This window comes from Schistocerca nitens, chromosome 8 (genome assembly GCF_023898315.1).
Source record: "Schistocerca nitens isolate TAMUIC-IGC-003100 chromosome 8, iqSchNite1.1, whole genome shotgun sequence".
Taxonomy (NCBI): domain Eukaryota; kingdom Metazoa; phylum Arthropoda; class Insecta; order Orthoptera; family Acrididae; genus Schistocerca; species Schistocerca nitens.
Window position 1 is genome coordinate 384000134 of NC_064621.1, and position 13304 is coordinate 384013437.

General features: G+C 37.8%; 1 protein-coding gene across 1 annotated transcript in view; it reads left to right on the forward strand.

The window, feature by feature from the left end:
* The window catches only part of LOC126198624 (26S proteasome non-ATPase regulatory subunit 4), an 88337-nt gene that overhangs the window by 63492 nt on the left and 11541 nt on the right, over nucleotides 1-13304 (forward strand). The window contains exons 4-7 of the mRNA XM_049935080.1: nucleotides 1026-1193; nucleotides 4390-4521; nucleotides 6753-6839; nucleotides 8971-9085. Coding sequence (XP_049791037.1) covers nucleotides 1026-1193; nucleotides 4390-4521; nucleotides 6753-6839; nucleotides 8971-9085 — 502 coding nt within the window. The remainder of the gene's footprint in view (nucleotides 1-1025; nucleotides 1194-4389; nucleotides 4522-6752; nucleotides 6840-8970; nucleotides 9086-13304) is intronic.

Genomic DNA, 13304 nt, shown 5'->3' on the forward strand with positions numbered 1-13304 from the left:
TGTGGACCTGGTCTGCAGGTTTGGCTAGACCTTCTCCATAGCTCTAAAGCCTCCATTTCCCCCATTGTCCAACAACACACATTTTCTCTGTTATCTTTAAGTATCAAGGGATCTGAGCCACTATACCCACGAGTATCAAGATACTGCAATGATGATGATTCACTTTTACATGTAATAGCAGCCAAGAACTACATTATGTGTCGGAGACCCATAATGACTTCATGTTATAACTGGTGGTTATTACCAGTGCCCACCATTTTACCAAGAAGAAAGACCAAGACCAATTTCTGATATGCATTGACTGCCACACACACTGTGGTGCCTAGCTGATGGCAGCTCACATCCTAATGGAATGCCCTCTTCTTACAGTATCCCAACAAATGCAGGGCTTGAATAATTTGTTATCCTTACTACTGGCTGGTGGTGAAAGAACAGTCAAGTTTTAGGCTTTCTCCAGGGGAGTAGGCTTTATTCCTAACGATAATGTTTTCACCATGCTGAATCAGGTGGGATGGTTGTGTGAACTTAGCTGCCTCTACTCCACCTGCTGATCTGTTTTTTTTTTTTTTTAATCTCGGTTTATTATTAGTGAGAGTCCTACATATCTTTAGTATGCTTTGAGTCCCTCCCTCTTGTACTTGCACTGATTTCGTTTCACCACTTAGTGGGGTTGTGTTTATTGCACCATTTTTTCATCCATGCATTGAGTCGATAACTTTTCTGCTTTAGCTATTTCCTCATCTGACAGCAACTACAGAAAATGTATGTACATTTAATTTACAGTATTTTTAAAAATAATTAAAACTAAGGAATAATATGTATTTGAAACTGGTTACTGAAAGTAATCTGCCAATGTCAGTACTGCTGACGTGAAATGTATGTGGGAATTTGAAGTTGGGTTCAGATGCATAAGGGAACATGACAATCAGATTCCCCTACAAATGATAGAGCATTGGAGAATGTGTTGGTTAGTGCATAAATTTTGCCTTGTAACACATTTTAACATTGGTGGAGCTTCTTTCCAGTTAGCACTGAAACATCGACAAGGCAAAAACCATAAAATGCGCATTGTAGCATTTGTGGGAAGCCCTGTGCAAGCAAAAGGAAGTGATCTCATCCGCCTGGCAAAAAGGCTCAAGAAGGAAAAAGTCAATGTTGATATTGTCAGCTTTGGAGAAGAAGTTAATCCCAAGGTTTGTTAATTTCAGTATTTTTATGTTTATGATATATGTATTTATAATTCATATCATTTACTTTCAAAAACTGTTCGCAAGTATCGGTTACTTTTAATTTAACATGCATTTCCATTTTAATAGTTTCCAGTTGCAGTTAACAGCAGATACTTTAAGAGGTCTGAAGAAAAATACTGATGTAATGATAATTTCTAAGTAAAGCTATAATACAATGGTTAACAAAATGTGAACACTCTACACACTGTAGGAAATTATGAGAACAAACAGAACATTTATTTTGTCCTCTGTGAGTTTCTTTTTTTTTTGCAGGAAGAAGTTAGACTTGATGTGTATGCAAAGTAGACGAAAGAGGATCAATAAATATTTTGTGGTAATTTTACTGAGCTTAGAAACTAATATGGTGGTGTGTAATTGAATGGTTTCACTTTATTGTGCCTCATAGATTTAGTGACACAGTAGTTCCATTTGTATGAGGAAAGACAGCCAGTGACTGTCAGATGAAAACATAAATAATGAGTCTTTGATGACTCAAGTATAGCCATCAAACTTGCGATTAATAATGTTAGTCAGCTAAGCATAATGTATGATGTATCCCCCTCCCCCCCCCCCCGCTCTCCCCCCCTCTCCCACTCACTCACTCCCCCTGTCTCTCCCCCCATCTTTTGTCCTACGTTTGTCATATTTTCATTAAAAACTAATTTTAATGAGATATTTTACTGTTCAAGTAAAAAATTCTCGTTTTGGGGCATTTTTTTGTACTGTCGTAACCCAGTGTCAATCACAACGTACTTTCTTTGACTCTCACAATCAGGTTGGAGATGGAATGGGATTTGAGATAATGTCTTGGGCACATGAGTGACTACGTACCATGGGCAATACCAGGGTCGAGCTCTTGAGATTTTTAGGTTTCTGTGGATGGACACAGTACAAAATGACTCAGATGTATGGCAAACAGGTAGATGTGCTGTAAATAAGGAAATGAGATGCAGAGTTGGTTTTTGGTCTATTTTTAATGCTTTTTCACTTGTTTAAATGAACATGACAAAGAGTTGAGATAGTGGGTTATCACTTCAGTCCGAAGATCCTCTTAATTATTGTATTAAACACAGATGAGTATTGTAAGCTCATGCTCTTATCAACTGATTACTAGAACAAAGGGCCACACTAGCTAACATTCTATTAAGAATAGGTTGCACACAGTAACGTATGACATTTTGTACCGCGATTCAATAAGAGGAGCCGGTGTCTATCGCTCTAATCGAACCCTTAGCTTCAGCTGCATGGCACAGTGGAAGTGGGAAAGAGATAGACAAAAGCAGAAAGGAAATCACTAATCACAGTCCATAGGTACATGCAGGTAAGTTTTTACAAGTACAGTAAACTCGCATTTATCCGAATCGCGTTTATCCGAAATCTGCTTTATCCGAACATATTTTTCTGATTTTTGTGGCCCACATTGGCACTGTCTGATGCATCAGGCAGCTACACTTTTGGCTAGGTAGACTGACACTTGGCGAGTTCCAACTTGTCTGCGCCTGGAGCCATGCATTTGCTGGTGTTTTTCAGCAGTATACTGCTAATCAGTGCACTCGCGCATGTCAAAAGTCCAAGTGTCGTCAATTTGTGCGTGTGTTGGTTGAAGTTTTCGTGTATTTCTTGCTCATATTGCATGGTTTCATGCCATTGCAATCTATTGGAACTCCTTGGAAGTACAGTATTGCTCTATGCGGTGTGACATAGCCCTGTCGAAACAGACAGTGAGAGTGCAGTACCAAACACTTTCCGCCTATTGGCCTATTGTTGGTACATCAGGTGAAGCCGAGCGTTTAACAGTGAACGTACAACACACTGTTGTGTTGCTGCCTGGGCTTCGGTAGGACAGGGGAGAGGGGATATATGTATCAAATGTTTTAATTCGATGGGTGTCCTGTTTACAACCAGTGTGTGTGAAATCCGAGGTTTCATAATGCTTATGACCCCATACTCATCTTGCAAGTGTGATTGGGACTGTATGTCTCCATCTAAGTTACCAGATTTTACTTATAGTACTTATACGTAGATTTTTTAAATTTTGTGACAGCATTTGAGGATTCAAACATTACAGCACTGGAAGTAACATCATGTAATGGGATTGCCGCTTCAAGCACAATGTGACAGAGAGGATTTAAAAACTAACAAGATACCATTTGGAATATTGATTTCTCATATGTATTAGTTCAAAGACATTAAGTTGAGAGTGTTTATTTATTAAAGTAAACAAACAATATTTAGAAAATTGTAAAAATACAAAGCTTTTCAATGGCTGGTCAGTATTTATCTTCAGTAGGCACAATTGTAAATATAACCAGTAGACATCTTGAAAAGTGTACTCTGTTTATTGTAAGAATAAACATGATGCAAGCAAACACAAAGGCGGTGATTGGTCGGTGTAAACTGGTGGTAGACCCTATTTACTTATTAGTTATCTTATTACCAACTTATGTTAAACGAAACTTTAAGATATTCTAAAGTATTAACAGCCATCAGCATTTTTCTTAATCACACTTTAGCTATGTAATTTTTATTTCTAAAATCATGTACAGTCCCAGTCTTTGTACTGTTGTACTCTGATTATCAAGCTGTTAATACACAGTATGTAAATGGCTGAGGCTGCTCCCTGCTCCATAGTGAAATGTGTGGAACATGGTTAAAAAGTACTGTGAAATAGGTTGTTCTTAATGTTTTTCACAAATTTACAGGAAAAAAAGCTTTGAAGTTTTCTGAGGGACTGCATTTGATACAGTTGAGGTACAAATACACTCTGGTTGTGTAGTGGAATCAGTAGCGTAGTAGACTGATAATCAAGTGCAGTTCATGGATCACTGGTTCAAGTCCCGCCATGGTCATCACTCCCCCCCCCCCCCCCTCCACTTTTATTTATTTTTTATGAGTAATGCACGTCGTTTTGTTTCTACGTGTATATTGCACATGAAATTCATGTTTTCATTTCAAATACAAATTCTTAATTATCAGCATTTTTTGTAAGATTGTTAATAAATATTTCTTAAACTAAGAAAACATAACAATTTAATTTTTTAGGAAAAAATGAAAAACCAAATACTCTTTATTTTCACTATGTCCATTGTTTTATACCATAGACGTAGTCTCTCGTGTACCAGAGTAATAAGTGTCATAGAAACGTTGCTTTCTTTAACAGGTTTCAAACAATGAACTCCTCACAGCATTTATAAACGCATTAAATGGAAGAGATGGTGGTAGTAGCCATTTGGTCACAGTGCCTCCAGGCCCTCATTTGTCTGATGCTCTGCTTTCATCGCCAGTTATTCAGGTAATAATATTTCTTTGGTAGGCTAAGCTTTTCATAAAAAGATAATTAAAGCAAATAGCACAATGTAATTAAGTAGTTTTATTCCTGCCGGGCTTATGACAAATTCACTGCTTGTCAGTGTGAATGGAATCTAGTGATCAATGTAAAAGTGTATGCATTTTTCTTGAATTCTTGATATGAAACTGTGACATTTACTTTATAGCACTGTGGGAGATGCTCTGAAATCTAACCAACCTATCACCACGACCCTGCAAAATAAATCACATTTCATAAGTGTATTGCTGTGCAAAGGTTTATAATTGTTGAAAACATGATGGGCTGCAAGCAATTCACATCGTAGTTAAAGACCAGAGAACCAGTAGTGTCATCCATTGGGAATTAAATTACTTCATTCCATTGTTTTACATCACACTTAGGCTAAATGATTGCATTGTTGTTATATTGGCTATTTATCTTCCTCTCTTACCAATTTCCATTCTGTTATACTTATTTCATAGCTTAACAACAATAATAATAATAATAAACAGGAAAAACTGCTACTCCCCACATAGAGGAGGCGTTAGCAGTAGACAGCAGTACACTAAGGTCACGAAATAGCAATATGCACATATACAGATGGTGGTAGCATCATGTACGCAAGGTATAAAAGGGCAGTGCATTGGCGGAGCTATCATTTGTACTCAGGTTATTCATGTGATTGACTGCCTGATGGGAATTAACAGACTTTGAATGCGGAATGGTAGTTGGAGATAGATGCATGGGACATTTTATGTTGGAAATTGTTAGGGAATTCAATATTTCAAGAACCGGTGTCAAGAGTGTACCAAAAATACCAAATTTCAGGCATTACCTCTCTCCTCAGACAACACAGTGGCTGGCGGCCTTCACTTAACAATCGAGCACAGCGGCATTTACAGAGAGTTGTCAGTGCTAACGGACAAGCAACACTGCGTGAAATAACCACAGAGGTCAATGTGGGATGTACAAAAATCATATCCATTAGGACAGTGTGGCTAAATTTGTTGTTAATGGGCTATGGTAGCAGATGACCAATGCGAGTGCCTTTGCTAAAAGTGTAACATCACGCAGCACCTCTCCTGGGCTCGTGACCATATTGCTTGATCCTGGATGACTGGAAAACCATGGCCTGGTCAGATGAGCCTGTATTTCAGTTAGTAAAGAGCTGATAGTAGGAATTAAGTATGGCAAAGACTCCACAATTTCAGTTAGTAAGAGCTGATAGTAGGGTTTAATTGTGGCACAGACCTCATAAAGCGATGGACCCAAGGTGTCAACAAGGCACTGTGCAAGCTGGTGGTGGCTCCTTAATGTTTTGGGCTGTGTTTACATGAAATGGACTGGGTCTTCTGGAAATGGTTACGTTCAGGCACTTGTATACCATTTGCAGCCATTCATGGACGATTCGATTGAATGATTGGTCACCCTGGTCGTCGGACGTGAATCCCATTGAACATTTATGGGATGTAATCGAGGAATCAGTTCATGCACAAAATCTTGTACTGGCAACATTTATGCAATTATGGGTGGCTAAGGAGGCTGCATGGTTCAACATTTCTGCAGGGCACTTCCAATGACTTGTTTTCCTTACCCATAAATCCATTTAGCAACTCCTTGCTCTTAGATTTGCTTGGATTGCTGCGTATTTCTAATATGTGCACACATTTTCCATGAGCTTAGTTTGCTGTATAAAGCTATGAAATACACCAAAAAATTTGAAACACTTTTCACATTGAATAATATAATAATAAAAATTTTAGTAGGTGTGTTAGTGGTACTTTTTCAGTCATTTTTATTTATAGTGCGATGGTGTTAGTCTATCTTGATGACAAGAATACTTTGCTATTATCTTTCAGAAGAAATTTTATCTGTGTTGGAAGACAATTGAAAATACAGCATGATATTAACTTGATAACAATATCCACTTACTGTCTACATGTAAAGTTGTTGAAAATTTATGTGGAAATGTATTCACAAAATGTTTGATCACCTCCATTGCCTTAGAAGAAGAATTTCCAGAAAAAATATCCATAGAATATTTTGTTACTGGGAAATGGTATTGTGTATGATTTCTAATTTTCTCCTTTGCTTTTTGAAGTCCACAGCAAAAATATGATTGTAATGTACTTTGCTGCAGTTATATAACCATTGAAAATTTCTGTACCTGAATTTATGTCGAATTTATGCTATAATTTTTTACTTCTTTTGTGCAGGGAGAGGATGGTATGGGAGGTGCTGGCCTTGGTGCTTCAGGATTTGAATTTGGTGTAGATCCAAATGAAGATCCGGAACTTGCTTTGGTAAGTGTTTTGTGAAGCGTGACAGTCATTCATTCACCCATCCCCCTCTTCCACTCATCTGCCTACCCGACCCCGCCCTCTCCCCCCTCTTATTCCCATTACCGTATTTACTCGAATCTAAGCCGCACTCGATTCTAAGCCACATCTGAAAAATGAGACTCGAAATCAAGGGAAAAAAAATTTATCGAATCTAAGCCGCACCTGAAATTTGAGACTCGAAATTCAAGGGGAGAGAAAAGTTATAGGCCGCATCTCCAAATCGAAACGAAGTTCGTCCATTGTAATATGAGAGACAATTTCGGTCAAATGAATGACGATACAGCTACAGTAGTTTGGTTCGAGTCATAAGCTTAGCAGTTAAGCTTTACCAGGTAGCCATTAATACGCGTCAGGCGCTCCGTCTGTATTTACACGGGTACCCTTCCTTTTCCACGTGCTTAGTTTGGTTTGAATTGATTGCTTATTTTTCTTTGATCTGATAAGCGCAGTTTTCTTTGCTATGGGTGTTTACGTCACTTTAAGCTGAAAATGCATTACTGTACTGCGTCATGCATTGTTTGTCGTGTTCTGATAGTGCGTGTTTACGGCCTGTCGCCGCTCGCGGCATGGCTTGCTTTTGTGCACGCTACCGCCGCTTTTTAAAAAAGAAGAAGAAGAAGGAGAGAGAGAGAGAGAGAGGAATCGTCTCATTAGCGAAACAATGGCAAGAAACTGCTATTTGTTGTTACTTACACTACTCCTTTCTTTGATAATGATCATCAAGAACTAAATAATAGACTGCGTTATGATAGATGATTTTTCTGAACGAGAGTTTAGCGAAAACTTTTCTCCGTTTGAAAATATTTGCAGGCGCCTCTTTAGTACATTACATTCCACACAGAAATGAGAGTTATCTTAGATTTAAAAATCTAGTCAATTGCCGTGCTTCATTTCTGACTGTATCATTATTAAGCATAAGAATAATACGAATATAAACATGACATGATATGTATATTCTTCCGCATTTGCTGTTGTCTCACTCTAGTTTCGTAGTTTATGAGGCAGATAGGATTTAAACGAGATAGCAGCAAACATGAAACAATACATGGCAAAAGGTTTATATTCGTATTATTCTTATGGTGTCGAGAATACTGCATGGGATTCACAATTTATAAAAGTTCCTATTAGCAACCATCTCTTCTCACAGGTAGGAAGAAATTCAGAACGTAGAGTTGGCCATATTGACAAACATCCCAGTCTTGCCAGTCGGATTTTCGTAGTACATTGAAATGCTGCTACATTTCGAAGATGAACAATACGGAATCTGTATTTACTACATTGCATAATGTATGAAAATGCAGTGGTCGAAACTCGGGGTGGAGAAAAAAGCTCGTCTTCCACCTTTTTCTTAATTTATTTCCTGACGCAGAGGTTTTGGCGCCAGTATTTTGTCTTTGTGCCTACAAAGCATTCCTGTGTAGTGCTACATATATTGAATGGCAGAAGTAAGTTGTGGCGGCACCCACCAACATTTTTCAGAACTTCCGCTTGCTTTGCACTTGATTCTAAGCCGCAGGCGGGTTTTTGGATTACAAAAAACCGGAAAAAAAGTGTGGCTTAGATTCGAGTAAATACGGTAAGTCTAAAATGGAAATTTAAAGACTTTCCACTCATGTTGTTGTACCCAATATTGCAAAAAGAAAAGGGAATAGAAACACATGATAGTGGTTTTAACACCAATAAGAAGACTGTAAGAATAACCTTATTTTGATAGAAGTTGGTTAGTCAGTGAACTGTGTTACGGTGTGTGTAATCTTTCTTGTAATGGCCATACAAACATCCTTTATCATACATTTTAAAAGAATGCACATTTCATTCTCGCCCACTTTTACTACATATTTAATTGTTAAGTTGTGTTTCTTTTAAACTCAAGTCATGGGACTTCAATTACTGACATGTTACAGAACTCAGTTGAGAGAGATGAAAGAGAGTGAGTTTATTTTATACAGTAACTTATTTTCAATAAGTTAACAGTTTATCATAATAGTCCCCAAACTGTGTTTTGCTCCCAGTTCCTCTGATTCATCGACAGAAAACATGTTGAAACAAACAGTTTCTTCTATAAGAAATACTTGTTATGAATGCTTTACAGGCCTTGCGAGTATCCATGGAAGAACAACGACAGCGCCAAGAGGAAGAGGCTCGTCGAGCTCAAGCAGCTTCAGCGCCAGATGGTGCTCCACAGCCAGCAGATACAATTAAAGAAGGTGTGTGTAATTTATCAGGCCTTAAAGTGAGAGTACTAAATTATGCTCAGTACTAAATTATGTTCTGTGCCATACAAGGGAAGCCAAAACTTGAGAGGATGGGTCAAATATAAACAATAATAATAAAAAAAAATTCTATTCAAAACAAATCAAATTTACCATTTTGTTATACATAAAACTTAGTTACATAATCACCTGTCTCTTTGATATAAAGTGTGATCAAAAAGTAACGAAATTTTGTTAATTTTGCAATCTTTATACATCTGATTTTCAATTTTTTATTTTTTTCTCGTTTTTGTACACACATTCCTGATATGTGTTGGCATTTTCAGCAGTTTTGAGTATTTGATTAATTGGAGACAGTCAAAAAGGTTTTTGAGTGCTAAGTGAATTTTTACTGTCGAAAAAGGAGGATCAAAGAATTTGCATTAAAGTTTGCTTGAAAAATGGAATAGAGTGCAACACTGCATTTCAGACTTTGATTGTGGCTATTAGCAAATCTGCTATGAGTAAGGCAAGAGCTTACGAATGGTATAAATTTTTCAATGAGGGACGATAAGACGTTGAAAGCAATGACCACCCTGGATGCCTTTTAGTTTGTCAATTACAACAATGTGGAAGAAGTAGAGAAAATGGTACTGGAAAATTGCTGAATCACCATCAGAGAGGTTGCTTATGATGTCGCCATATCCTTTGGCTCATGCCTACCAATTTTATTGGATGTTTTGGGCATGAAACATGCAGCAGTAAAGTTTGTTCCTAAACTGTTGAATTTTGATTAAAAAAGATGTCTCATAGGCATCGCTCAGAAATTACTGAATGAAGTTGACAGTGACCCAGAACTTCTATAGGAGGTTATAACAAGTGATGAAACATGGGTATACGGGTATGACGTAAGGCCCAGTCGTCCCAGTGGAGACTGCTTGAAGAGCCAAGACCGAAAAAATGTGACAAGTTCTGTCATAGGTGAAGGTTCTTCTCCATGTTTTCTTCGATTACTATGGGATAGTGCATCAGGAGATACTGCTTTATTATCATAGTCAGTAAGGAATACTACCAGGAAGTTAAGTGACGTTTGTATGAAGCAGTCATAAGAAGACAACCACAATTGAGGCAAAACTACTCGTGGAAATTGCCTCATGATAATGCTTCGCTCACACCTCAATGCTTGTGTGTTATTTTTTGGCAAAAAACAAAACCATTATGTTGCCTCAGCCACTGTATTTGCTGGAGATGAACCCCCCCCCCCCCCATCCCCTCTCCGCCGTAACTTTTCTATTTCAAAGGATGAAGGGAACCACAAAAGGACATCATTTTGCCACCATTGGTGAGATAAAAACAGAATTCTCAAGGAGCTGAACACCATAATGAAAAGTGAGTTCCAGAAGTACTTCCAAGATTGGAAAATGTGCTGGCAGAAGCGTTTTGTATCCTCAGATTACTTTGAAGGGGACAAAGTTGATGTTGAATAAATAGTGTGTGTTTAAGAAAAACAAAAACATCCATTACTTGTTGATCACATTTTGTACACTTTTGCGATTGGCTATTTTCAGAAAAAGTATAAAGATGTAACTGAAGCAAATTTTACATGAACTTTAACACCCCTGCATTGGCTGTGGAGCAGTAGCCACGAAGAGCTTCCCTGAGTGACCCAAACTTGTGGAAGTCACACAATGACAAGTCTAGCATCTAGGCCATATATTAAAGGCCAGTCCAGTGGATAATAGGCAGTGTTTGTTGGATTACTATTATAGTGTAAGGTCTGGCAATGTTATGTAGGAGCAACACTAATTCTGATCCGGGTGCTGCAACTTTCTGATTGGTAGACAGCTTGAAGTTGGCAAAGTAGTTCGAAGCAGTAGGCAGCATTAACACATTATAGACTACTCTAGTGCACAGTGCTTGGTGATTAATGTGGGGATCACATTACTAAGTTTTCAAAGAATGAACAACCACATGCAGATTTGTAGGTGTCAAGGAGGCAAACATATGATTAACAGTAAACATTTAGGGAACCTCAGATATTGTGGTGATGGTTGAAAGTGGCGTAGGCCATTCCCATTTGTAAAGTGAGGAAAGGAACAGATGGACAAAATTATTGGCCAATTTCAATAAAACTGTATGTTGCATGATTCAAAGATGTGTTGCAAACTCAAATAACATGAGATTTCATGGCAGACTGTGGGGTACAGATTGAGACATTGTGAAAAAATGCTATTGTCTTCGTGTAACAGTTTGCATAGGGCATGCATTGAAATGTTACTTCTAAAGCTCTTTTTGTGGCTTATATATTTTCCGCTGGAGTAGGTTTCGCAGTTCCTGCACAGTTCTGTTGGTTCACATAGTACAGTTAATAGATTTAATAAAATCAACAATAGAAGTAATTTTTTAATCTCAGTCTTTTGCTGACTTGAAAGAGGATTGCTAGCATATTTTGTATACTTCCATGCATAATCTTCTGAGGCAGCGTAGCTAAAGGTCAAAAATGGCCCTGAGCACTATGGGACTTAACTTCTAAGGTCATCAGTCCCCTAGAACTTAGAACTACTTAAACCTAACTAACCTAAGGACACCACACACATCCATGCCCGAGGCAGGATTCGAACCTGCGACCGTAGCGGTCACGCGGTTCCAGACTGTAGTGCCTAGAACCGCACGGCCACCCCAGCCGGCAGCTAAAGGTCAAGTAAGTATTCTTCAGAAGCGTGCAGTAAGAATATTGTATGAAGTAGATAAGGGAACATTATGGACAAACTTCATGGGCTTTGGGAGTCTTAGGTTTACATGCCATTACATTTAGGATGAACTGTGAAATTCACAGCCACACTACCAGAACTAAAATGAATTTACATATAGAACATACGCCCCAGTTAGGGTTCAGAATAGTGTTCCATAGTTTGTTGCCAAGTGTAATACAGGCTGCTGGTAGCCATCAGGCAATATATTGAAAATCTCTAGATTTTCAAAACAACTTATTAGTCACTCCTATAGTTCGTTGCAGTATTTGTGGTGGTAGGGCTGTTTTTCTGTGTATTGAAGACAGTTTTCATTATATTGTATTTAGTTTGTTTTGTAATGTTGATCACACAGAGTTTCTTTTCATAGTGACCAACTTGTTAATTGGTGAAGGATCCAGGGGCTCTTAAAATGTTAACCAAATATGATATAATGGGTGTAGACAATTGTTTACAAGTTTGTTACTAATTTGGACAGCCATTTCCTGGCGTATTAAGACATTTACAAGTTGTCCATATCTTTAGCATAAGAACTGGTTTGGACTAGAGTTGAATGCCATGTGGCATTATTTCCAATTTGCCTGCCACCACAAAAGTACTGAATTTGAAAAGAGCAAAAGGTACTCATAAGATATCATTTATCACGAAATGAGTTGCTCAGTTATTATAAAGACACATTTGGAGAGAAATTATTGCACACTGTGAACTGCATTGTGGTAATAATGACAGCATTGTTGAGTTAAAAATATACTAATTTTAAAAACAAAAACGCAAAAAAATACATATGGGCCACTTTGTGTGGATCAGCTGAGTTTGAGCTGTCACTTACAGTAGAACTATGGCTCTTTCTGAAAGCTATAGGCAGTTCTTCTTCTTCCTTTTCTTTCCTGAAACACTTACTTGCATACCGGAATGTGAAAATTAGCATTGGAATTTAAAAGAATAAGCAACAATGGCAAGTGCCCCGACATTATAAACATATATTTTCTTTAAAAATTTGGACAGATAGAAATGTGTACTATAAGTAATTTAAAAATGGCTTTTGTTTATAACTAAATATATGAATGAAAATGGTGGTTAATTTTCAGAAATTATGAAGTCTTTCCAAAGAGAACTTTTCTAATTGAGCATTGACCATGTTATCAGATTTAATGTGTAATGTAATTTGTGATAGAATGGAGAAAAAACCCACTTTTCGAATTGGCGTAAGACCTAGGTGAATTTAATATGTGACAAGTTAAATTGCATTATCCAGCAACTTCTCCACAGTTTTACATGGAAATATTCATTGGCAGTCGTGGAGTAATCCTCCACACTGACGCACTACGAAAGTAGTGTAAACGAGGGTTGCCAGTCCCACTTGGACCTGTAAGGCAGGGTTAAAATGGTTGCTAATACTATTCTTCTAATAAAAGCCCTGTAGCAATCCAGTAACTGTCAGAGACACTTACAGATCTGACAACGAGATTAGAAAACAAATACCA